This window comes from Falco naumanni, chromosome 1, assembly GCF_017639655.2.
Source record: "Falco naumanni isolate bFalNau1 chromosome 1, bFalNau1.pat, whole genome shotgun sequence".
NCBI classification, from domain to species: Eukaryota; Metazoa; Chordata; class Aves; order Falconiformes; family Falconidae; genus Falco; species Falco naumanni.
The window spans coordinates 92674911-92699632 of record NC_054054.1 but is presented as its reverse complement, the minus strand read 5'-3'; the positions used below and the strand labels follow the sequence as shown (position 1 = coordinate 92699632).

At 37.5% G+C, this 24722-nt stretch overlaps 1 protein-coding gene across 12 annotated transcripts in view; it reads right to left on the bottom strand.

Moving 5' to 3' along the window:
- MTMR3 (myotubularin related protein 3) overlaps positions 1 to 24722 on the bottom strand; it is an 85930-nt gene that overhangs the window by 46053 nt on the left and 15155 nt on the right. For 4 of the 12 annotated variants that reach the window (XM_040606837.1, XM_040606855.1, XM_040606873.1 and 1 more), the window contains exons 1-4: positions 5630 to 5686; positions 3807 to 3887; positions 3320 to 3409; positions 2001 to 2117 (exon numbers count right to left, since the gene is read on the bottom strand). In XM_040606837.1, the coding sequence (XP_040462771.1) occupies positions 2001 to 2117; positions 3320 to 3409; positions 3807 to 3887; positions 5630 to 5671 (330 nt within the window). In that variant the 5' untranslated portion in view covers positions 5672 to 5686. Of the gene's footprint in view, positions 1 to 2000; positions 2118 to 3319; positions 3410 to 3806; positions 3888 to 4403; positions 4425 to 5629; positions 5687 to 8087; positions 8167 to 8276; positions 8302 to 8958; positions 9040 to 9870; positions 9890 to 12436; positions 12533 to 24722 lie in introns of those variants that run through there. The other 8 variants (XM_040606881.1, XM_040606889.1, XM_040606914.1 and 5 more) reach the window with 7 other exon arrangements.

The window sequence follows — 24722 nt, the reverse complement described above, 5'->3', positions numbered from 1 at the left end:
CTCAAAAATATTGAATTGACAGTTTTTAAAAAATAATACCCCCAATTATCCTAAGGACAGATATGACAGTAAGTGCAGTGGCTTCTCCAGTAAAGTAACTCCTGGCATTCTTCAGGACAAATTATTTGATTTCTAGGACTCTCTTTTTTCTCGTGTCCCAGCTCCTTGTTTTTAAATATTCAGTCCTTTGCTTTGTCAATTCTAGTTGTCAATTTCATACAACATTCAGACTCTGAATTAAAAAAAAAATAAATCTAACAGCAAGGAGTACAATACAGATTTATTGTAACAGGCCCCTTGGCAGAATTCAGCCCTAGAATTCACGTCTGTATCAAAGCAGCAAAGGAATTCTATAAAACACATGCCTTGTAATGCATCTCCTCTCTGTTGCCAGCAGCATGTAGAGGTGCATCTGAGTGAATTGCACTTGAAGCATCCCAACACCTAGCTGACCCCTGGCTACCATTCCAATGCATGGTGACACCTACAACTTAACTTTTAAGTCTCAAGTTACGCTTCAGGATTGACTACAGAATAAGAGAAGTGAAAAGTAAAGTTATGCTACCTCTGCATATGCACATACTTGTATCATATCCTTTGTATGGTCAGCACTGGAAGATAATAGCCCTTAGATGCCCAATTAAAGTTTTATAACAATAATGTTTTTGCCATCATTTTGATTAATTGCCATGTTCAGAAATATGTCCAGCAAACTTTATTTGCTGAAAACCCCCACATCATCATGAATTTTAGCACTTCAAGATGTTCACCAGCCCAGCAGACATGCCTATTCAGCCTACAATGACAATTTATGTACTAAAATTGCATTTAAAGTGAGTAACGATAACTATGACACAGGCACATTTCAAAGTCTGTAGATAACATAGATATATGATTAGAGACAAGCTAAATCAGTAAAGATTAAGTTTCAGTTAGTAAGCAATATCTTTTAGAGTTAATAATTCTGTTCTGGCACAAAACAATAAAAAAACAATTTAAGATCTACATGGCATCAAAAGTAAAATCGGTTAAGTGCACGGGAAAACCCACTGATGTTCCAGACCACTGTCACATGGGTCTCAGTCGTGTATGTGTTGAACACTTGTTAACTCTTGTCTTTTGCTTCCCTTGCTTTTCTCAGCTTTGGAATAACATGCAGTTTTGGTGGTTTACACTTAAGTAACCACTGCATATTTCAGGATTTGTGACTGACACCTGGCAACCGTGAACAATTAGTCAGAGTCAGGATTTGTCAAAATAAGGAAATTGGTAAAAAACCCATCATCAAAAAAATAATATTATTATACCTGTTGTATTACAAATACCCACAAAAATATTTCTGTGCCATGTATGATGTCCTATCAAATTCTATATTGCTCACAAATGGTATTACAGCACTAGTGCATGTCAGCGTTACACTACTGCAAAGGACTAAACAATGCCTGTTTAATTTATGTCTATGATCAGGAATAGCTAGATAGGTAACAATTTTTAAGAATGGATACTTAGAGTAAAATTCTTTAAAGAAACAGGCATCTGAAGATGGGGTCCAACTCACACCTCTCATGTCAGTGATTGTACTCATACTATCCAACTTCAGACACTTAACTTCAGTAGCTGGACCTAGTTCCACCTTTTGAAGCTCCAAGCAAAGCACGAGTCTAGCTTAGGTGCTCCAAACAGCCCTTTGGAAGACCTTTTATTTCTCTACTGAGTATATACAGAGCTCAGGGAGAACAAATGGCTGACAGCCAGCCATAAAGAGAACGTAAAGCTGAGTGATGTGAAGTTTCCTTACAAAGCCTGATTTACAGAGGTGTCTAGTCACCTTTTGGTGCCTAAATATGTATCTGCTCTTCCTGAAATATGTGACATCATAGAGAGGTATTTCATTATCACTAACTTTGAAAGACAGGATCACGGTACTTTTATCCTAAATTCTCTTATTTGGATTGAGTTCAGAATACCTGTATTAGCACAGCAGCATGAGTAACACTTACATTCACAACAGACTCCTTGAATTTGATGTGAAGCCTGTAATTAGAAAGTGCAATGATGGCATCCTCTGCTCGTCCTACATACTCCGTACTCTCACCATGAAGTTCAATGAAAGGGACCTTCAGAATGGGAAGAAAAATCTTTGAAAAACCATTTACCAAAAATATGTATCTCCTATAAGCATACACTCAAGCACACAACATCTAAAACCAAAATGAAACACTGCTGAGAATTCAACTTAGCTATTACTGCTAAGAAGGAAAGTAAGGTTGGTTCAGAGATGAATTGTAGCCTTTTTTTTAAATGATTCCTCATTTTATCTTAATTTTCCTGAGTAGTAAGTGCTTGGTCAGGGAAAACAATGAATTTTTATAAAAAAATTCTGAGTAAAACATCCTCACATTTTGGCAAGCAGTCTGACCAGCTCCTTGATTTATGCTCTTGCTCCTTCCTTAATGGAGAGTGGCATTTCCATAATGTTACTAAATTCATGCTAAAGTAGGCAAAACATGTAAAATGAATAATCTCCTATGCTACTGGTCCCCAATAGTCACCAAGAAAGCTCGGGTAACCAACTTAGACCGGATACCTAAATGCTACATGGCTGAGACTGGTTGGACACATCATACTTTTTGCGTCGTATTTCTCACTGCAAATACGAAAATGCAGCACATGCTGCTGTTCATGAAGTCAGAAAACCTGCAGTCGTATTACACTGCACGTAAAAATTGCAACTGTTTAATGTGACTTAAGCCAAATTGAGCTGAGCTGGGTGAAAAGTGTAAATACTCAACTTGAAAATAATCTGGTTTTACACCAACTTAGCTTAAATCAATTAAAAATATTTTCTATTAAAATGAAACAATCTACCTATTCAGTTAACGTAAGAGTGCCTACACGGATAAAACATCTGAACTAAACTGATTTCAAAAGGAACTTTGGAAAATTAAGAGACAAAAAAAATAATCATTTTGTGTAACATAAGACTTTTGGCTTCTCAGTAACAAGTAGTAATGGTAGCATTTAACCAGTTAGTGTTATTTTTTTAAAAAACAGAGTCCTGAAGTATGGAATAAAACCTAGCACTTGAAATTACTACACAAGTAATGGTTGCATTTGTCAGACGCTCTAAGGGATCTCTTGCAATGTAACACCCAAGTCCTCTGTCCTACCAACAGTACATGAGTATTTCAAAAGAAAACGTGTTTCTCTTATTGCTGTGCTCAATTGCAAATGAAAAGTCTACAGCAGAAGCCAAAAAATATGTAAGTCAACTAGAGATACCGTGATCTCAACTGGCAGGGAGCAGTGTGGTGATTACCTGAAGGTTCTCATCCTCTCGGATCAGCTGCTTCCTGGGAAAAATCTGATTAGCCTGGATGCATTCAAGGCTGTGCTGAGTCTCTTCATCCTGAGAAACAAAGCATTACAGTTAACTTCAGCCCTGTCACTTGCTGCATTCTTCACCGCATAGGAAGCTATCAATGACCAATGAAAAGCTCAAACAGGATGAAGCATTTAGAGAATTCAGGTTATCAGTAACTTACTGAAGTTACTAAACTTTCAAAGACAAGCACTCAAACAACTAAATATGATATTAGAAACAGTTTTCCTTCCTGCAGCCTGATTAATAGTCATAAAAAAAGAAAGAATTGTCATAGTATCAGAAAAAAAAAAACATTAACCTAGCTAGTCTAGCCCTACATTAAAAATTCAACAACCCCACATGTAAACATTAATTCTCTACTGTTTTTCAGATTTTAGCCTATTTTGCTTTGTAGCAGACCCTACAAACCCCTTTCGCTTACCATGACAGGCCCTGGATAGGAGGAGAAATCCTCGTCTTTACTCACAATACTTTGAGGCTCTTCTTCACGTATTATTAAAATCTAGAAAACCAGAAGAGTGTAACAATTAAGTTAAATTAATTTTCTTTTGGAAAATAAATGCAAATTAACTTTTAAAGACTGACAATTTAGCTGTTACAGAAACTGCAAGCAAACAGTAATTATGAAAAGATGAAATCCATATAAACTCTCCTGAGACACAAAATCGTTACAAAATGCCTGGCTCCTTCTGTTCATTCTGAAAAGCCACCTTTGAATGTACTGCTGGGAGAATACCTGTCTGAATGCAGCAATTAGACCGCTGTTTATATAATTTAAATTAAAACATATTAGCCTTTCTAGATCACCCTGAATTCTCTCCCAAGTCATTTACAGATGGTGATTCGCAAATACATAGGTTATAAAACCAATGGGATTGTAGCGATCATTTAGTCTCATTTGTTATGTAACATAGTTTGTCGAATCCTCCTGGAGTAATCTTTTTTCAACTATGGTATATAAATTCTAATTCACATATGGATAAACTTCATCATTTTATAGCTATGACTCATTTTCTACCTTCATGGATGTATCAAAACATTCATTTTCTTGTGACATTTCCACTGACCACCACCAATGACCTTTCCAAGAGCTCCAGATCACTACACACTAGTGACTTGCTCTCTCCACTATCTAACAAACTAAAAATCTCTTATCATCTGCAAATTTTTTGGAAATACTTAAGAGCATACAGCCTTGAAGTTTATGAAGTTGACTCTATTAGGAACTTAATGATTGAAGTGAATACATTAGTTACAGTTTGATTTTGAGATTTATCCTGCATTCAATTTTTTAAATTCAGGAAGGTTCATCCTTTTTTTTTTTTTTTTTTTTTTTTTTAAAAAAAGGATGCATTCAAGTATTTTATGGGGTTTGCAGTCTACAGCGGGTAAAGATACAAAAAAAATGTATCAGTCAAGTTTGGTCAGTTCTCAGGCTGTATGTCACCTTATAAATGTATTTTAAATTATCAGTGTTGTGTGGTTGACAGAGAAAACCACTTTGAATCCATCAGCTCACAAACACACCACCATTGCAGGAAGTGCTAACTACATCCTGTATATTGTACACAATGCTTACAAAGGGAAAAGAAGCAGCAGATGCATGTATTTTCAAACTAAAGCATCCCACTCCTAAAAAGGATCAATGAGAAGAAAGCATTACACTGTCCCTAAAACCTCTGTTAAATAGGAACATCACAATAAACAAGATGCCTTTATGTCCCCAGAGCAGGGGAGAAACAGCTTATAAAAGCTTGCAAGTTGGCTCAAAATTGCACAGCTTGCAGAAGGATATGTGTGTGTGTGTATAAAAGGAGAAAATTATTAAAATAATTCAGCTGGAACTAACATTAATTGGCTAAAATCCAATGCAAAAAGTAGATATAAAATCCCTTTTTAAACAAACAAGAAAAACAAAAGGTAGAATACTTGATAAAATTCTGAATCTATCAACTATAGCAACTGATAAGGAAAAATGAAAAGACAACCAGAAATTTCCATGCCTACAAGAACAATAGAGAGTAGGAACATTCTTCTAAGTAATCAGAAACAAAGGAAATTTAGAAATGCTTTCTACAAACAGCAAGATGAAGATAGTATTATTGTTAACACTGGTTTTAAAAAAGGGCAGAATTATTTAACATTTTTGTTTCTAAAGAAGCAGAAGAAAGACAGTTCATATGTAAACTATGTTGTAACTGATAAGAACATTATAAGAATCACAATGATTAAAGCCAAAAAGACCATAAATCCATCAGGTTTGATCTTTAATATATCAGAAACCATAGAATTCAGCTCTTCTATTCAAAACATGAGCTTTTGCCTGATTGCAGCATGACTTGGTATTTTACGTACGTTGTTTGTGTACACTTATCTTCCAAAACCACATCTACTCTTGAAAATACCAAGAAAGGAGGGGCTTGGCCGTTCTCTAAATGTATCTGGTTTCAGCTGCTAACCTTTGGTTCTCACCATATGTTTTTCAGATTACATGATGCACCGTTCTCCTTGATCTACAAGATTTAAAAAATGAGCCTCCTGCTCAACCAAGTTTAAAATGATGGCTGGCTAAGCAACAGGCTTATTTGTCCAATCAACCTCTATCTTGCAGCTCATCTGTCAAGACAGACACAGACTGGATTAACTTTGCAGTATATCCTGACATAATGAAGACTAATCATTCAAGAGGAGATTGGTTTCAAAACTGTAAGGTTTACACAGATCTCCTTCTCCATCCTTAAAATAATGATAACAGGAGTTATGAGGAGTTAAGGCATATCTGTATGAAGGCTTTTGAGGAGGACGTTTCAGTTACCGTTTCGGCATGCTGTGGAGGCAGGCTGTTGGCACGACTGCCTTCTGCAGCCAACTACCTCTTCACCAGCTCCAATTCTGCTTTTCCAGAGTTGCAGCCACTGTTAAGTCGTTAAGACCAACCATTTCCAGACCTAGACAATTTCTGTACAACTTCAACAAAGCCTTAAACATTTAATAGTAAAGCCTTCTGAATGTAAAAAATACCTTGCTATTTCAGAAAATTCCTTCAACTTCAAGCACAATTATTTAAGAAACACTGACCTAATTAGAAAGATGAGCTTCAATCCAAAGCATGCTTAGTATCACAGATGAAAAGTTTTAATATAAGGCACTGTGCTGTAACAAAATTGTTTTTATACTTCAGATTGATAAGACATTTATTTTTAAAGTTTACTATATAACCATCTACATATTAGTAAAAAGAGTATTAGCTTAGCAAATTAGGTCTTTTAAAATTTCTTACAGCTGTGCTCCTAAAATCCAGCATAAACCATCAACAGAGACTATCTAAATTACTGCAAAATGAGCTTCTTATTCTAACTGCAGCATTCAGCTGCAAAACAGCTTCTATTATAATGCTGTGGCTTTTTACAGGAATGTGTCTTCTGTATTTAAGGTGAATTTTGGGAAAGCTGTGTGGAAAAAAAAATGTCAGTTTCAGTTTTAATCAGGATTATCAGATATAAACTGTGATGTTGCCAAAATAAATGGTACGAGAACTTATTAGACTGGATGTAAAATAAATAGTTTGCATGCTCACACTGCTTCCAGGTATTAGTGAAACACTTCATCAACTTAACTGCCACAACACAAAAGTACTTCTAAAAATCGCTGACAAAACCAGCAAGAAACGTTGATTGTTAGAATGAAGTTCACTGATCTGATAGACAGTGAACATACCAAAAGAAAGTCATTTCCCATCATGTCAACAAGCTGATCCCACTCCTTTCATGATCTCATGATCAGTGGACTGAGTACGAGGGAAAGGAAATACACTACAGGCACCAGGGACAGGGACCACACACTTCTCTGCAGCAGCCCATACTGAGGATGGTCTGAATCAACTCTTCAACCGAAGTTTCAATGTCAATTTCTTTCTATACCAAAGCTTTCTAACCATTTCCATCCCTACATTTAGCAAACGCTTCCAGATGAGTCATGTGAACAGAAAAAGGATCACAGTGGTTGTGACACCTAGCAAGGGATTTATGACCCTCATTTAAGAGCACTGCTTTAGAAGTGAGAACAAGAATGTTCCCCACACTGTCAGCGCCAACAAGCCGCTCTGTTGAATTTTACCCGTGATAATTAACACACTGTGCTACTCTGAAGGACAGCCTGATACAAAGTGAGACTAGCAAAAACTGGCTGAAGAAATCTGTTCTGAAGTTGACCCATATCTTTTTTTTTATTAGTTGCAGAATGGAATCAGAATTCTCATTTTGTTTAACCGCAGCTGGCAAATAATCAGCTCCTCCATGACAGTAAAAACCATTTCCCAGAAATGAAATGGAAATGTTCAAATACAGCTTAGATTAAAATTGATCAAGAAAACACTTTCATAAAAAGCACTCTCAAATTCAGGCTCCTACTTTTAAATAGGATCACACATAAAAATAGATAACTTACACATAACATAGTGAAACTTGGGTTTATTGTTAGAAATAATTCTTTTTTGGGGGGGGGGGACTGAGGCCAAAATAGGTTCTTTTATCAATTTACTGTGCTGCCCTTTAAACTGTAGTTTCATGTCTATTAAATTACACCAAAAAAAGAGGTTAGTCTTGTTAGTTCTCCATTCTTATGTTCTGCTTGAAAGGATAAATGATTAGGAAAGGTTGTAACCTCAGACTCTGTTCAGCCAGTATAGGAATATCTTAATTACCTTTCATTTCAGACGTGCCTTCTGGTCTAAATTATGTACATAATTAAGACTAGCAATAACCATCTGTTTGCCAGTGATTCTAAACAAAAAACATTATATAAATAAAGGATCATTTAAATTCACATATATTTAAATATAGTTGAACTTACAGCAAGAAAAAAGAAAAAATGGAGAGGAAAAAGGAAGTACCTTTTTCATTTCATTTCATTCACAAGCATTTCACCTTGTTCCCCTGCCCTCCCCCTGTCCAGATCCTGAATTCCACTTGTTTAAGTATCAAAAGCAAACTGAGTTGACCCTCAGTTGCAAAACATAGTTATTTGTACGCTGTGTCACAGTTACCCTGCAAGTTTTAGACAGGAATCCAACGGTTTTGACACAGAAGCGTTGGAAAATCTGAGAATGAAATATTCAAGAATGCAATCTAGCTTTAGCAAAAGATGATTCTCTTACAAACCGAAAACAGCTCTTCCCCTTTTGCAGGTGGAAGGAAATTATTCTGAGATAAGGATAAACACTTAGTTTCCCACGTTTCAACCCCTGACAGCAAGGTTTCCCCTCTCTCCTGGCACTGCATGTAGAAGTAATTGAAAAGTTTTCAAAAGTATTTACTGGGGAAGTAGCTAACAATACGGACATTTACACATTACTCACAAATAGGAGCAGGATAGACAAAGAATCATGTTTGAAGATTGTGTACAACTAAGAATCAGAAGGGGTTTTTTATAATTAAATTCTAACTTGGTAAAATATTGACTTTTGTCTAACAACTTGGAAAATGCTTTATTTAATTAAAAGAGTAATCAATGCTCATCATAGAATCCACCTTCAACAGGCAGCTCATCTTACCAAATTAATACAAACAGCTTACCAAAGAATGAGAGATAATAAACCAGTCCTCTTTGTCCCAGAAAATTTCAAACTATACTCTTCTGATACTTCACATTGGCAACTGCAAATAAAAAGAGAGTACTTTAAAACATGAACCTTCATTTAGAAAAAAAACAAAACACTTCTTCAATAGCTAGTGACTTATACAATAAACTCTGATGTTATGTTAGTTTGTCTTAATACAAGTAGAAAAGTAAGAAGTACTAAGTCAGTTTTAACTACTGAGATCTTATATGCCCAAACAGGGAATTCAATAATTGGATTCTGACAGGTACATGTGTGCTGGTTAAGGCTTCTTTTCTGGTAAGGAACAGTTTAGAAATCAAAACCACAAAGCAATTTAATTTCTTTTTTTCTTTTAACATTTTTGGTACACAGAAGTGGGGAAAAAATTACTTAGCAATACAAGCTACAGGAGAGCTCTTTTCTAGAAGAGCCAACTGGTTTTGTACTGATCTTCAAAAGTGTTTTTTAATTGTACACTAAAATTAGCTTTTCAAAGCAGATGAAGACCTCCAAACAGTGGTTATTGCCTAAGTACTTTCGGACAAAGCTGAAAAAAAGCCAAGGTGAACAACGATGCTCGCATGATACCATGCAAGCCCTATCTTTTTGACTTTCTAAATGCTGTAGAAAGAGTTGTTTCCTCAAAAATAAATGTAAGAATTGCACCTCAAATACGTATTTGTCAAAAAAATTATACAGAGAAAATATCTGATTTGCTTCTTCCTACACAGTCACTCTAGTAGGTTTTTACAGATGTCTTCTATAGCATCTGAATGACCTGCTAGGACACAAAGTTCTATACTAAAATACCCAAACCCTAAAATTCAAGTTCCAGACTAAGCCCAACCATTCCTAAAGCGCACAAGCAGCCAAACTGATGGAATACCACTGCCCTGTATCCAGTGTACCCGAAGACTCGCTCTTCACAGTAACTTGGGAAGCTATCCCAATAACATGCTGCATGTGTATATGCCTGTAAAGTCTAACTTCTATAAACATGTAATCCTGCTACTAAAAATAGTTTGCTGGTACTCTGTGCCAAAACTAGGGATAGTTTTCATTCTGGTCCATTAAAAAAAATAACCCCCTATTTTGCATTGATTGTGCCCTTTAATTTATGGTTCATGACGGGGGGGCGAAAAAGTATTTTCAGTATACAAAAAAAGATATATAATTTTAGGACTGACATAGCAGAAAAATAGTTTCAGAAGTACAAACTTAGATGTATCAAACAAAACAGATTTAACATTTCACACAGCAGACACTTTAGGGGAATCTCATATGCATCTACATTCAGTTATTATTTAAACAAACTGTGCATTAGGATGTTTTGCTTTAGTAGGAAACACCCTAGGAGTGATCACAGCTTTTAAAAACTTCAGCTAATCACGAATTACAGTTTTATAATAGTTTCTAAAAGCAACATTTGGTTACCTGCAACACAGATAAACTTTTTTTTTATTTTAAAATCTGTCTCTACCAACAAGCCAAACACTAATTCCAATAGTTTTATGGGTTTATAATTAAACAAGGCACACAAAGCAGAAGGGACAGTTTTACTTTGAGTACCAACTTGATCACACAACAAGTTCAACTTTACAGCTGCTCAGTTATACAAAGTCATCTTTCATTGGAATGCTTAGCAAGCTTATTAAAAAAAAAAAAGCTATGAAGGCAGACTATGCAACTCCAGAGCAACTCTTCAGAGACAGTCTTCTGGCCACGTCCTTACTTTTTACAAGGCAAGATACACATTTAGGGTAGCAGGAGGCAGACTTATTTTGTGTGTTTTAGGTCCAAGAAAAAAAACCTTCACAAAATCTGCAACAAGCATTTTATTGAATTTAATGAGGTCTGGAAGAAGCCACTGAATCTCAAGAGTTTTGTAGAGAGGTTTTAAAAACAGGAGAAAAATGTTCCAATATAAACGTTAGTAATTCCGCTTTATTCCTGCCAGTATTAAGAAAACACTTCAGGACACGCTCATCAGCATTCCTCTTGCAAGGCTGCTAGTCACAGATAAGCACCTCAAACGTTATCACTTCCTAAGTCAACAACTTGTGCCAAAAAAAAAAAAAGGCAAAAAAAAAAAAAGCTGACTGTAAGAAGAAACATTGCTGTAAATTCTACTACCATCTCCAAAACACTAATTACTTAAGGGAGGAGCAATCCCAAGTACTGCTGTAGAACTGTTTAATGAATCCAGCTGAGCACATCCAAGTTTGATGCCCCTGAGGAGGGGGATGCAGGCTTGCCCTCCATGTGCTCCCACCGTTTCCTTTGCATGAGCTCTTCTGTTTGAACCACAAAGGACAGATTCAGCACCATTAAGAAAGCAAAGGGTAGAAGAAGGAAAACAGAACAGGACCGTTTCAGTAAATCCTGCAAGGTCAAACATGTTTAGTAAAGGAATTGGCTTTGCACCATCTTTCTTATTAGACTGTCACACTGTCATAGCTGCTTGGGTTAGATTTTTTGATTTACGCACAGGTGCTGAAGGACATATTAACACTGTCCAATTTTAAACATGTAAGAAGTCATTCTGCCATAGGGGGCCAGTACTTCCAGAAATGCGAAGAGGAACACTTAAACTAAACTTTTGCTTTGAATCATCTTCTCAGGATCCTTCCCTGTTAACCGTTTTGGGAATTTGGGCATTAAGTGAACACTTTAAGTAGCACATCGGTCTTGCCTCCATTGTTTTTTTTCTTGGAAGATGCTATGCAGAGGTAGAGTAGTAGGATGAGATAGCAATCATTCTATAATAGTGAAAGACAAGCAATAACATAACTGGGGAGGAAATTCAGAATAATGGTTTCCCAGTTGCAGAACTTTAATCCCTAGAGATATTCCAAACCTGACCAGCCCTTCAGCAACCCAACATCAAAGCTGGCCCTACTCTGAAGAGAGTATTGGACTACATGACCTCCAATCTAAATTATACAAGTCTGTGACAATTTTTTTCTTGACATTTAATTAAAAAAAACAATGGCAAATACCTAGAAAAAAACTCTTTAAAAGTTTATTAAAACTTGTTTAATTAGTTGTCACTTCAGTTTCTTAGCTGAAAGGCTGTATCTAGCAAGAATAGAAGCAGTATGGTTTGATAAACATAAAGTTAAACAACAAAAGAACAGCTTTGCAAAAAAAAAAACCAAGTCCTGATCTTCTGTAGCCACAAAGCTATCCTCAACGCTGTAGACAAAACTAACCCAAACTTTCTTCTGGTAGTTGCCCATTTTAAGTGTATTTTTTCCTCCCATTGCTGAAATACAGCATTTCTGCAATAGTTACGCCACAGCATGTCACAACTGTAATATTATGCAAGTGCAACCTCTGATTTAGAAGTTCTCTATTTCTGTTTACGTTTTGAACTTCATAATATTGCTGCTCCCATACAACCAAGCTCTGCAGTGCCTGAACCTTCTCTTGCACCACACTATCACACTTACCATTTCATCACCTTTTTGTTCAGCTGCTTTCTGCTCAGCTTTAGCTCACGTATAGATGGTTCTTCTCTTTCCTTTTTAATGTCCTTCCTAGTGGATTTTAGCTTGCTTTCCCCAAAAACTATTTTTACTTTATTCTTCACGTGCTAAGGAATAGGAACAGAGTGCTACTATCAGGTACCTACCACTTGGGTGATGTGGTTAGCTTGTGGCTGAGCTAAAAACCACAGAGGGCATGACAGCATGAGGACTGCGGCTTTGAGTACAGCTGCTCCTGAGGCTGGATAGTGCAAAGTTACTACTAAACAGAAAGTTTTAGAACACATACACAGAGAAGAAGAAATACCAGTCTTCAGGAAAGTATTTTTTGGTTCCTACTGCCATGTGTCTTTTCATAGGCTTCCCCAGATTTAGTTACACAACTTCCAGTTTGGAATGCAGTTGAATACAAAGGAATGTACACATCGCTACTCAAATGCATGACAGAGTAAGCGGAGATCAACCACCATACAGAGTACCTCACTACCCCTTAACATGGGTGGGGAGCGTCTTACATCAGAGCATTTTGAAAATATTTTATTCCATTTTCTGTTCTACCTGTGCTTCTGTGAGTGAAGTATAAAAATAATTATACAAGTCCAAAGAATCAAAAAAGTTCTGTCAACATCTGTCACTGCACTGACTCATACGTTAATGGCAGGTAACAAAAGTTTCCTGCAGAACCCTTTCCAGGTAGACATGTTATTTTCCTTCAGCTTCCTACTCAGAAGAGGCACTAATCTGTTTTTAAAGCAGCTTAAGCTGATTATCTTTGCATACTAGTTAAAGAGATGACTTTTTACACTCTTCAAAAATTAAACGCAGAAGGAACAGTTCAAAGATAGGACAAAAAACATCTCAAACAGTAAGCAAAGCTTGAAATAGCAAAAGAACACAGTAGGCAAGGCAGTAAAAGCACTGCTGAGACTTCCTTTCATTAGGAAAGTTCCATTCTTCCATAACTGATGTAAAGAATAAAATCTTTAAAGTGGGATTGCTGCATTAATTATTCAAATTAATAACAGGTTTCTTTCAGGAAAGAGTGTTTCTGAATAAGAATTATATATCAATATTCTTCACTGATCTCAAAACAACCCAGGTCAAAAGACCACAAGGTTGAAGCCAAAATCTGAAGAAAATGCCACTTTTTCTTACAAGATTTCAGGTTTTCTTTTGAATTCCTTTTTCATTTGGATAAAACCCTGAAATCTAAATAGTGTAATTGTTCATACATAAGCTAGGATACTATTTGCCCATCAGAGATCTTCTGAGGAATCACTGGAAATTTAAAACTCTAAGTCATTCTATTACTTTCTTTTCCTTTCAATTACTCCATATTCCTCAATTTTGTGTGCATGACAGACAGGTAATGTCTACCAAGAAAGACCATGGAGTTATACATATGTCTGAACTGTGGAAGTCTGCAAGGATCTGACTCTAGTAGTCATGTATGAAAGCTGACAGGACACAGAATACTGACCAGGGCCTGAGCTGGTGGAAACTCAGCAGATTTGTGCAGGTTCTAAGCTAGGAAGGTGATCAAGTGTGCTGGAGAGGGTATTATGTCAAAAGGTAATCAAAGAGCCATGAGAAGTAGGGCAATATTAGATTGTAGTTATGAAATAAAAAGCAAGTGAGCAAGACTGACTGAGACCAGGCAGCAAAAGTTTCCATTTGAAAATGCAGAACAGAGTAAGAAGGGAATAATTTGTTCCTTATACATTCCATTTTTCCACTAAGGTCCTTACAGCCCATTTGCCATGAGTCACATTCCCTCCACTGGTGCTTCCTTTCTAGAAGGCAGGCAACAAACAAATAGGTGTAAGAGGCTGTAAAAGTCTCAAAGGTTCTACTCATCCTCCCAAATTACCTGTTCATACCCCCTTCCCTCCTCTGTAACATTCTGCTTAAAACTCAATCCTTTCTGTTAATTGGAAGAGTACTAGAAAGAGGCAGCTGCTGATCTAGGAGACCTGCATTACACAGTACCCATCATGACAGGATCCTTACATGTTGTAGTTTATTGACAGTGAATGCAACACTAAAGAGATCTACAAGTCATTAAAAAAGAAAGTTCCAAAAATAGGAATAACCAAGAGGCAAATTTCATTTGAAGGCTCCTGTGGAGTTTCAGGTTACAGTCCCATGAATTTTTTTCCCCTCCATTGAACTAGTTTAGAACAACATACAGTAGTTATGGCTATTAGCTCCTCTGTGTGTAAGTTGACCTCATTTTCTCTATACTTTGTCTGGCACAAAGCTTTTAAAGCCTCTTTAACAAAACACCACTCAATCAATGCTTTTGTCATAATAACTTTATTGAAAGACCAAGTACCTGCTATGAATAAACATTTCTTTCTCAAAGCATTAAGTGGGTTAAGTTATTATAAGGTGTCCATAGCAGCGAACTCAGCCCCCCACAGAGGCTCAGAGCAACAGCACTGATCAGCTGTATCACTACCAACAGGCAGGAGACAGCGACATGTTTTCTGTTATCCAGGCCTGTGACAAGATACTTCCTTTTACTGCACACTCTGCACAATGCAGTTATGGACTACAGGTTTAATCCATTGATTCTTAAATTGTATTGAAAAAGCCTGTTCTGTCAAGGAGGCCGTTTGGTTAAGACACACATCCTCCTCCTCCACTGTCTTCACTTAAGAGAAGGCCATTTGAGAGGCTCAGTGTTCAATGACTTTCAGACTACCTTATGCAAGCATGAAAGTTCGTCATTTCAAATGGCCTAACACTAGCACTTGACAGAATTGTGGAAGACTCCAAAAATGCCTTTTTTAATGTGACAAGGTGTTTCTGCTTTAAAACAGACTACATTTGCATTCCCTGAAGCATGGTGAACCATCAGAAAGGGTACTGCTCCCACACTCTTCAACAAAACAGTCCCCTTCCTTACCTGACACCAACTCCAACATTTCAGACCCCTGCAACTCCTAGATGCATGACAGAACTCATACAGAAAGAAGTCAGATTATGGAACCACTACTCTACAATGTTGTGTATGTTGTTTGCTTCCAAAGTAGAGCCTGAAAGCAACTACATGACACTTAGAATTTATAGAATTTGGAGCAGCTTAAGACTTTCTTCAACACCGCAGGAGTGGCATTTTCTTTACGGAACTAGTCAAATAGCTTGCTCATCTCAAACTACTTGATTTTTCAAAGCATTAAGCAGGCCAAGATAAATGGCAGAGTTTACAGTTCAAATACTAATAACCCTCAAAATGTCTCATCTGCATTACAACTATTAAGCATACAACCGTATCCTGGACCAACAGGAACTAATACACAGCAATGATATTTCTGCCAGCATCCATGAACTTGGGGATGAACAGCCAGTCTCTTCCATCCAGCCATGGCAGGGGATAAGTATGTTTGATCACAGCATTAGTACTATTGTTTATTTACAGTATAAAATAGTAAGTTAATTCAATACAAGAAAAGCATTGAGTTTGGCTATTTCTTTATTAGTAGATACAAAACAATCCTGGTAACAACTGAATCAAGCAATCATATTGGAAGAGCTGACCTAGGCAGAGCACCAGCTTTATTTAGTCACAAGAGACCTTTTTTATGAACTGACCACCTAATTTTCACATTTCAGGAGTTAATCAAGGAGCAGGCTAGCTTTTCTAGGATCAAACAGCTGTTTTCTCGAGAGCAGTCTAAATACTTGTTTGGGCATCATCCACAAGACCACCAAAACATCAACAGCAGTCACTGTTCAACCAGCCACTTAATAAGTACTATAAGTCAAATTACAAAGATAAAACTACGTGTGCTTGTCATGATAAGGAGACCAACACGAGCTGGGTAAGGAAGCACTAGCAGCTTAAGTGAGTGTAAGGAATTTTCTGCTAGCTCTTACTTAGACAGCAAGTTCCCATTTAAAGCCAGACACATGATTTACCAGAACAGGTTACTCCCTTCCTTATATTTGAGCAGCTAACCCCTTCGAGTAGAACAAACAGGTTTTTGCATCAGTCCATTTCCAGTTTCAACTTCTCTCACTGTGTAGAAAACCAGACTAGTAACAGAGCATACTGCTGAAAGTCTGGAGAAGACTCACACCAGCATTGCCCTTCACCTAGGCAGAGCAGTTAAGAGCTTAGGCTCCTTATGTGTACTAAGACATACACAGAACTCTGATGCCTTCCCCAATGAAGGAGGCTTCTTATATTTAGATCACAAAGGACAAACTGGTTTGGCTGATCTACCAGTACACTGCCTCCAAAAAACCTGCTACTTTATGTCCTTTCTTTGACCATCTGATTCAATTCACTAAAGCTAGGACAAAATGCAGGAAGAGCAAATACCTTTTTCCTCCTATAGTTAAAGCACTTCAGTATCTTCCAAATATTAAGACAGTTGTTTATTTCAATCTTTTTCCATTCATGGAAGGTCATAGTTACTGGCAAAATACTACTTTCCATTTGCAAGCTGCACTTAAGACCTGGCATTGGTCTAGACAACTAAAATAAAAGGCAAAGAAAGTTAGTCTTAAAAAAGGGTCCTACAAATGTATACAGAAAAAGGACACTGAGCCACCTGCCTATCGGACTACAGTGAGAAGCTCTGAACTCTTACTTGAGAGGTTAATCAAATACCAAGGATTTAAACAGCATTTGTACATGGGCCTTTGATGTGGGAGGCAGGAGGCACAGTAAGTAGCCATGCATCTCTTAGGATTGCCTAAAGAAATCTGAAGCTAGTCTTAATGTATCTCAATTTCCATAACAAGTTTGAAAATCAATACTAGATACTCATAACATATGTAATTAAGTACTGAGATCTTCAATAGACCAGTTAATTTTGTCACACTGTGAAATCTGTTCCTCTACATGCGCAGCAGTGCTGTTTCAGAACCAGTTTGCTATTATGTAAATTTTTTAAAGCTTATTTTTAAGTCCAGTAGTCCTCCAGCTACTAAGCCAAGGTAGTTTGTTATGCAACGATCGTGTTCAAATCTTGAACAATCTGCCAAAGAAAGGAACAATTACGATTTCTGAAGTCATGTTTCCAGAGGCTGAGTTCAGTCATGACAACTCCCTAACATCTTTGCTCTATGTAACAACTTCTGTGAGTATACAAGCTTGTCAGTTTACACTGAGGTTGCACAGATATTCAGAGCCAGGAAAGAATTTTCTTGGATTAACAGAACATACTTACTCTGAAAGGCTAAACAGCATGAAGCCAAAGTTAAAAATATTTAGGCAATTCAGAGAGGCACCAAAATAGGTTTTATGGGTTTTTGTTAAGGCATATATGTATATCAAAACACTGAGTTCGATAGAATTTCAACTAAGTTCTGCAATAGACTGCAACTCTGCTAGTGAAAAAAGGTTTGATATCTTTCCAGTTAATATTTACTAGCCACAAAGTCTCTCCTCTCCTCCCTCCCACATTTAAAGTTGAAAATCCATTGACCTAAATGTTCAAGCTTCCTTGGGAAGATACCAGCAGATATTTGCCTTATGTGGAAAAAAGGAATAAATCCGACGTGGCAACTTTATCTCCTTTGAAATCACTGCTTCAATGGCAAGATCAACCAACAAGAATGAGTTTCTCTAGGGAACAAAGATTTAAGTCTGGATTTCCTACCTGCTCACTTAGATCAATCCACACCAAGTTCTGTATAGCTGATTAGTTTTTAACAAAAGGATGCGTTGCTCCAGTATCCTATTTTATACTAAATACCCTTTTTAAAGAAGAGGCAAGACTAAAGTAATGCATGACAGCAACAAGTGTCTATATATACAGGCAAACAGATTCCTACAACAATATAACATGAGAAACAAAGGTTGCTGTAGATTCACTGTTTCTAGTGTTAAATTACTGTAGGAATGTATTTGCCTATATACAGACACTTACGACCTGGTGAACACACCTATCCCCAAAATCTGAGTTAGTGCGGATTTATTCATGTCAGGCAAACTCTCATTTAAATCCCCTCTCACTTATTTTTCCCCTAGAGAAACTCATTCATATTGGTAGATATAAACAAAATGAGAAGAACAATAATAATACAAAGAACATAAGTAGTCATTTAAGTGTTTTATCCTTTAGAGAACATTCACTCCATCCCTGTGCGACTCAAACCAAACTCTGTTTACTAAGAGAATTGGCTGTAATAGAGAGATAAATCATCATTTTGAAGAAACAAAGAGTTTGGGTTCTTCAGCAAGTTACCTAGATGCCATGCATTCACATCTTACCCCACAGGCACTGTAGAAGTGCATGCAGTTCAACAGATATTTCTGTTAATGATATATCAGGTAAGGTAATTTTCATTTCTAATATGGTTTAATCCCAGATTTTAAAAATATGTACATCAGTATGCAGACAACTTTAGTTACCCACTTAAATTTTGTTTTACATTTGAATCATCAGCCAGCAAGACTTAACCTTCCTTTAAATAAACAAAAAAAGATTTATAGCCATCCTGACAGTAAATTTAGCATGTCCCCTTCAAGTTGTATTTTATAAAGACATACAAGAATGTGTGCATATTAGTCCATAAGCTCCCTTAAGGATATGAAAATAGCACAAATTACATTTTTAACAATGCAATTCTTACCTGTGACTTGCAGATATCAAGCTTCAGTTAAATGCACCAAAGCAACTTTTCACAGTAAAAAAAGTAAGCTCAAGTAGATTAGTCTATTGTTATTTAATCCTTCAATTTGAAGTTTCCTCTGGTAACTGACTTAGTAGTAAAACCAAGTCTGTACTTACCAAACACAACCTCAGAGATGTCTGTCTTAAATCCATGAGGATAGAATACTCAAGTTGCATTTCCTCAGATTCAAAAAGTGTATCAGGAAAGGTTTGGCAAAAAAGAAGATACAAAAATAAGGAGCAATAAGAGGTTAACACTTGAGTTTTGGGTCCTAATTTACTGCTTTGCTTCTGATGAAATTAAATGACAAAAAACCCTGACCTCAACTGACAACATCTTGTTTCATGACACATAAGTGGGATGAAGCTGCTGACAATGTATGAACACAACCCTGAAACTCAGTTTGCTCAGGTACTCAAGGATCTCAAAGATCTTATGAGGTGTCAACCTTGGTCAAAGTCCAAACCAAAAAAAGGCAAGAATTTCTTTCCTTCCTGTAAATATAAGAGTGCCTGAACTAAAGCTTGCCATCAGGTCCAGAAGGACTGTACTTCACAGAAAACTTTCCTTCTGAAAGACATTCAAATTAAAGACCAGAGATTTGTGCTGTTTACAGTCACAGTAACAAGATTCAGGCATGAAAAAGCAGAAGTTACATCTGTCCCTGTAAATCCAAACAGGAAAGCAGAAAGAACTAGGGTAGAAACATGCAAAAAAATTCAGAACAATCTGGGCTGAATGGGACAGTTGCACATTAGTTAGTCCAACCCTCCACTTGACACAGTTCCATTTAGATCAAGCTGCTCAAAGACTTGGCCAGCCAAAGTTTGAGTATTACCAAGCATATTGCTTCTAGACAACCTGTTCCAATATTAAGGTTAGAATCTTAAACTAAGTTCAGAAAAATTCACAGACAAAGGAAGCCTTCATGCTCTGTGGCAAAATCAAGGAAAACAACAAGGATAAGAACAACATTCAGAATACTTAGGTCTACCTCACTTTTATTATAAGCCTTTATTTCAAGAGGTTATGCAGTTGGTGTAACAAATCTACATGTGAAGACAAATCTAGAAGCAAATGCTCAGAGCTTAGACAAAAAAGGACTTGTAATTTAAATAAATACCAGCTTGCTGTGGGAAGAGCCTCAGTAGTCAGGCCTTGTATTTCTGAAAAAGCTTGCATACAGTTTTGCACTCTAGATTCAAATGCCAAAAAAGCCAAACTCCTTTCCTGAATGAAAGATTATATCTTGATCTAGAAAAGCTTACTTGGCAAGTTTAAATTAGTCCATCAACTAAGTACAAGGACCCAAGGAATGTATATTTTATTGCAAGTAACACCTCTGTGTCATTAGCTTGGAAATACAACATCTCTGCATCAGTTTCAGGTCTAGCTGACAACTGTTTTGGAAGTCTTCTCTGATGGTAGAAGCTTCCAGAATAACCAATGAAATCCACAAACCAACACCAGCAGCCAAACTATGTTTGGTTCAAACATCTTAAAGCTTGACAGGAACTGAACATGTTCTTTATTCCAGTTAACCATTACCACAGGTGCTGAAAAACAGATCTTCCAAGAACAGGTAAGAAAATGGCCTGTTTTTATATTTTACCACTTCAGATTTAACAGCTCAAGAAGTCAGAGTACTGGTGTATAAATGCTGCTGTAAGGGAAGAGATCCTTGACAGGGCAGGTATGCTTTGGTGATAGATTCTTGGATTAGGTTGTTACATGTAGTTGCACAATAAAGTAAACAAAGCACACAAAACTGACAGCCCAAGACCCATGTATTAATGACACAGCAGATATCTTTACTACTCATACATGCCACAGAAATCAACTGTAATTGCATCTTAATATGTCTACACGTAAAAAGCATGGAGTGAAGAATTACACATTAGGAAATGCAAGTGCTATGATCACCTGTGAAGCTTTAGTTCAGCTTCTCTTGGAGTATGTATGATTGGTAACTCCCTTCATATAAACACTCCTATAAACCCCCACCCTAACTCAGTGAGCTACATGGACAAATACTCCCTGAACCCAGAACTTCTAATTATATTCATTTTTATTAAACTTTGTAGTCAGTGTAGAGTTCTGCATCAAGTCAATCGTTTCAACGCTGCTCATTTTAGAGCACCTCTTCTGCTACAGATCCACAGTGCTTACCACAGTTTTCACACTATCCCATATGGTTAAGTGGTAGTAACGTATTTTTAAAAGATTGAAAAACTAAGCCCAGCAAGAGTTCAAGGCATCAGAAGGATCTTCTGGTTTCAGTACCCATAACAGATGTCTGAAGTCTAGTTCTTCAAATACAGAGCAGACTACTATAAAAACTGGGAGTATTTGGGAAATACAATCCACTAGCTGGGGGCCAGAGCTGCAGAGATGAGTGCTTCAGGCCTGGAGCTGTGCTGTTAACACCAAAACCATAATTCCATACACACCTTTCCAGTAGGTTTCCAGTAACTTACTAGCCTGCACCACAATCCACAACAGGGCAGGGACATACCTAGTTCTCCAGGATGGCAGTCACCTGACTCACCAGACCACCTCCTAGAAGTTCTGTCTAGCTAAAGTCACCATTCCCTGACCCAGCGCTTCTCCAAATACCAGGAGATTTAAGATCTTATTGGGCCACCTGGAAGTTCCAGATTTCTTCAGGTGTCCGAGGCTATTGCAGCCTCTGCTTGATTTTATCTCTGTTATTACCTGCAGGGATGAACAACTGATGCCAGCACACTCCCAGCAACAGTCAAAGGATCAGTTTGCTAGGCATTTGAATATCCAATCATTATTCCTCCCACAAACAGCTTAATCTTTATTGATATTAATTTACTGGCTCAATTGCACAGCACAGATGAACCTCTTTTGGAGGGAGATGAACTCCCTGGCAAGCCTTCAGGATAGAATAGTACTCACTGGTATGGTAGCTGGATCAACAGCCACTGCCATATTTATCAGGAAGCCCAGGTCATCAAGGACTCACATTAGAGCCAAAATGAGTCAATATACTTAACTCCCATAGCTTCCTTTAAAAGTCAGCCCTAAAGCCAGGGGTAGAGTTGTCCAGTTTATTACATTAAACAATGTCAGAGAAAATCCCTTAGCAAATCAGGTAACCTTTCTCCCCTTTAAAAAGTTTTCTTGCAGAGCATATGGCAGTTTAAGCTGACAAAACTGGACACATGAGGGGGAAGAGTCCATGACACTAACATTTAAAGGATATTCAAATTTTACACATGCTCAAGCTACATTAATGCTAAAACTAGAAACCCAACAAGGTTCAAGAGGCTCTTACACCAAAATTTTTTATACAGATCAGGAGCAGCTGTCCTTTACTAAGTTTCTTTTCCTTCCATATGCTTTTGTTGTTGCAGGTCCCCCAATTTACTTGAGCTCCCACAACTGCTTTGAAGCACTGCAATACTGGGCTGAACACCGCCTTTCCATACTGACATTCAATCAGGTGCAGCCTCCACACTAAGGAAGACCTCCATCTGGCTCTGGGCACTTGTTATTTCTCCAACAGCTTTCGAAGGAGGTTTTCTTTAATTCATTAAAGAAAAAGCAATTAAATTAGTTTTAAAGTCATGTAACATCACACGCCACCTGCCTCAGTGAGGCATCACTGCCATGCTTAAACTTTGCCTGCCGTAGCTTTAACTCTTGTTTATCTTATCAAAAGGATGTCAGAAGTCTAACATGCTCATTATCCTCTTAGGAGCCATTGAATGAAATGTGAGTTAATGAATAACACAGTAGGAATTATTTCATTAAGCCCATGGTGAAAGAGAGCCATCTAATTCTTGGATATGATGTCAGACTTGAGAACTAGCCAGTGATACTTACTCAGGCTTCCACTGCTCAATCAAATGCTACACCAGGGGCGTTCACAGTGAAAGGCGTGCAGACTGCACCGACAGCCCAAGCAAGACTGCCAGAGCATGAAGCAAAGCTACTCTGATGGCAGTCTTTGGAAGAATTAAAGCAGCAGGCATGAGGAACTGAAGCCTGTCATTTTGCTTTCACAGAGGGAAGACAGGAGAAAGAGGTTTTTAGCAGCATACATTTTAAGTTACAGGCCTTGTACAGGTATGGAAGACAATGCAGTTACAGCATGTCAGCTCTTCACATTCTCCTCTTGCCTTTTACAGAGTTTCAACTCTACTCCAAGTTACCACCTGTCTCTGCTACTACCCAAGTAAACCTGTCTATTGAACTCCATCAGAAACCCAACACACTTGAAGGGCAGTCTAAAGTAAGGTATAGGCCCTTCATCAGTCATGGGCAATCCTGTCTTCTGGCATTCAAGGCTACCTCACTTCCACTTTTCGTTAAACTAATGCTTTTCACTACAGAACCTGATGTCTTACGACTTCAGGTAGATGTTCATTCCCTTGTGAAAAAACACCCATCTCCTGCTAGTATCGGTAGCACAGACAACTGCAAGAAAGAAGTCCTCGGCCTACCATAGTCCTCCTTCAGGTCATCAAGATCTGTCTGCAATAAAAAACCCCAAACAGCTTTAGATTGCCTGAAGAGTTTGTACGTTTACCAGACTATCTACTTTCACCAAGGAGACCAGGCAGTTTAAGACCATGTTTAAAGAGGTGTTATTTTACTGACTGCAAAACCAAGAATGTCCATCTTCATTGATTTCATGACAGCTATGCTAGATGTATCCTTAGAGTCAAACTATCTGAAGGGCACTATGTTCCTTCCTGTCCAGAACACCCCTGTACTTCCTTTAAATTACACAGTCAGGAGCCAGCTCAGAGACCAGAAAGCAGCAGACATTTGAGCAGTTCATACCAAACCATCACAGAGGCTTGCAAATATTACTTTGCAGGTACTCCCCTCTAACAACTTGACTGATGAGAAACAGACCAGCACAAAAGCAAGGTAAAAACTTAAGAAAAACCAGAAAACCTGGGAGACCAAAGCTAGCAGACTTGTTTTTCCACCTGCATGAGAAGTCCATCTTCCTGACATGTCACACCCAATGAGAGTGCCCAACACAAACTTTGCAAGCTGTTTTCTCCACATTGACTGCATCTCAGTTTCTGTATTCTCTTTTCAGAGAGTCTGATTTTCCCATAACCTGCAGCTTGCAGTCACTTCTGACCAGCCATGCATTACTGAGTTTGCATAACATAAGTAGTGAAGGATAATTGTACCATACTACAAATCATACTGAAGGAAACACTATCTTCAAGCCTAGCATGTGCTATTCTGTCATTCTCACATGACTGTGCACATGTACAATGCAGTCATGTTCAAGTCCTGGCATCACAATTACTCTATCAAGACTGCTGAAGCATATTTAGAATGGTTCTGTAAAAAAATAGCTAGCTTCCATAATGCTGTTAAGGTATCCTAGACTAAAACCACTATTGTTCCATAAGCATTCATCTTAAATTCTTCAATAATCACTCAAAACACCTATATGTAAGAGACAATACTAATCCCATGGCAGTATTTGTAAAATTGATAGAAAAATCAGCAAGATAAGCTATCAGAAGTTGGCTTTGGGGCAAGTTTCTATGATACTAGAAGCTTCTGAACTGGTACAGAACAGCATCAACAAACTCTGCCAGCAAAGGGCATCTGT